The sequence below is a fragment of the Chironomus tepperi genome, unplaced genomic scaffold (genome assembly GCF_022539635.2).
Source record: "Chironomus tepperi strain 1889 unplaced genomic scaffold, CSIRO-AGI_Ctep_v1 contig_85, whole genome shotgun sequence".
Taxonomy (NCBI): domain Eukaryota; kingdom Metazoa; phylum Arthropoda; class Insecta; order Diptera; family Chironomidae; genus Chironomus; species Chironomus tepperi.
In genome coordinates, this window is record NW_027226207.1 from 1,300,811 (window position 1) to 1,302,825 (window position 2,015).

Consider the following 2,015-nt stretch of genomic DNA (forward strand, 5'->3'; position numbering starts at 1 on the left):
CATTATTCATATTTAAACACATTCAATAATGAATAATAAGCACACAATTTAAATATTATAGCTCAATTAATTGTCTAACTCATGAAAATCAAAAAATAAATTAATGTAAAATTTAAAGTTCCCGCACTTTTCAACTGTCAAACATTCAAAAAAGATAAACAAAGCAACGTGAAAAAACAAATAAAAAATTTTAATTTAATTAAAAATGAGGGAAAATACGCCTCCTGCATCTCCTTATCATAATGATGATGAAGAATTAGTATACGTTGGTGACGATATCGATGAAGTCATTGAGCATCTTGAAGCACTTCCAGACAATGAGATGGAAGATATTGACGAAGGTAAAAATGTGAAATTAAAGTGATTTTTAAGATGACTCATCTGGTGATTTGGTAATTTTACAGAAGAGGATATGGAAGATGATGGAAATGTCACACCAGAACGCGATGATTCGATATTAACATTTACAAAGCACACAAGTGCATTATTTTGCTGTAATTTCAGCACTGATGGATCACTCGCTGTAACCGGTAAGATATGCAAGCATTATGCATGATCCAGTAACTAATGAGGACATTTTACAGGCGGAGAAGATGATAAAGCATATGTTTGGGCAACAGATACAGGAGATGTAGTTTTTGAAGTTACAGAACATAAAGACAGTGTAATAGCAGCAGAGTTTTCATACGATGGAGCATATTTAGCAACAGGGGATATGGCAGGAGAACTCAGAGTCTTCAAAATAGATAAGAACTACAAGAAAGTTTGGGAATTTTCAATGGGCGACATGAGTTGGATGAAATGGCACAGAAAAGCAAATGTTTTACTAGCTGGATCTGAAGTTGGTGAAATTTTTATCTGGCGTATCCCGTCAGGTGATTGCAAAGTACTTCAAGGTGCTGGAGATAAATGTGAAGTTGCTGTTTTTACAAGTGATGACAAAAGATTAGCTGCTGGTTATGGCGATGGAACATTTAAACTTTGGGATATAAAGAATCAACAGATTCTTTTGAATTTAGGTCCAGATGAGCCATCAAGCAGTGATGAAAATGAGGAAGTTCCACCACCATCAATCACAACAATTGCCACAGATAATGAAAATCAATTAATAATCACAGGTGGAGTTGATGGATCTGCAAAATTGATAGGCAGTAATGGACTTATTGGCAATTTATCAATTCCACAGTCAAGTTCATTAGAATCGTTTCCAATTGAGCGAGTTCTCATAGATTGTCCAGGTTTAGAATTCAAAGTTGCCGTCACAGCAAATTTAGGTGGTAAAGTCATCATTTGGGATGTTGCACATCAATCAATAAGAAACGAATGCAAAGATGAGGATGCATCCGGTGTCACAACAATGATTTGGGGAAAAGAACAGACAATAATGGCAGGAACTCTTGGCGGTGCTGTAAAAGCATGGAATGTGAGAAATGGAGAGTTGAAATTCAAGTTACTCGGACATGCCAATAATATTCATGACATTTGTTATCATGAAAAGAAAAATTTATTATTGACAGTATCAGAAGACAAGACAGCAAAGATTTACACATTACCTTTGTAAATATTGAATGATGATAAGTTACATTAATTGTGAAAATGTAAAATAAAATCGATATTTTCTCCTAAAGTTCATAGATTTTTGGGTTCTTATTAGGGAAGGGAATTGTAATGATTAAGAAGTTTTGTGGCTTCTTTCAAGGATCAAACATTGGGTTGAATTACATTTCAGGATCAAAACATTGAATTTAAGGATTTGAAGCATTAGGTTTGAAAAAATCATAAGGATTCAAAACATTGGATTAAAAAATTTTAAATCCTAAGATTTAAATCCAATGTTTCGTCAATGTTCAAAAGCGAAGAATCAATGTTCAAACATTCAATTTCAATGTTTTCACCTTAAAGGCCAATGTTTTTCACCTCAATCTATGCAACAAGCAGAACAGATGATTTGAAGTCCCAAATGTATTAGTGAAAAAAATATATTTCGTGTCTGAAAAATTTTCTTTGCGTAGAAA

At 33.4% G+C, this 2,015-nt stretch overlaps 1 protein-coding gene across 1 annotated transcript; it reads left to right on the top strand.

The window, feature by feature from the left end:
- Window positions 1–155: 155 nt before the first annotated feature.
- Window positions 156–1,634, top strand: LOC139086149 (angio-associated migratory cell protein). The gene is made up of 3 exons (XM_070634486.1): window positions 156–341; window positions 405–530; window positions 585–1,634. The coding sequence occupies exons 1-3, from the start codon at window positions 206–208 to the stop codon at window positions 1,559–1,561; spliced, it is 1,239 nt and encodes a 412-aa protein (XP_070490587.1). The 5' UTR covers window positions 156–205; the 3' UTR covers window positions 1,562–1,634.
- The last annotated feature ends 381 nt before the right edge of the window (window positions 1,635–2,015 follow it).

Excerpts from the sequence above, each read along its gene's own strand:
- LOC139086149 (XM_070634486.1), top strand. The coding sequence starts at position 206 with ATGAGGGAAAATACGCCTCCTGCATCTCCTTATCATAATGATGATGAA. Across the intron at positions 342-404 it reads GATGGAAGATATTGACGAAG|AAGAGGATATGGAAGATGAT; the intron begins GTAAAAATGTGA and ends GTAATTTTACAG. Across the intron at positions 531-584 it reads TGGATCACTCGCTGTAACCG|GCGGAGAAGATGATAAAGCA; the intron begins GTAAGATATGCA and ends GACATTTTACAG.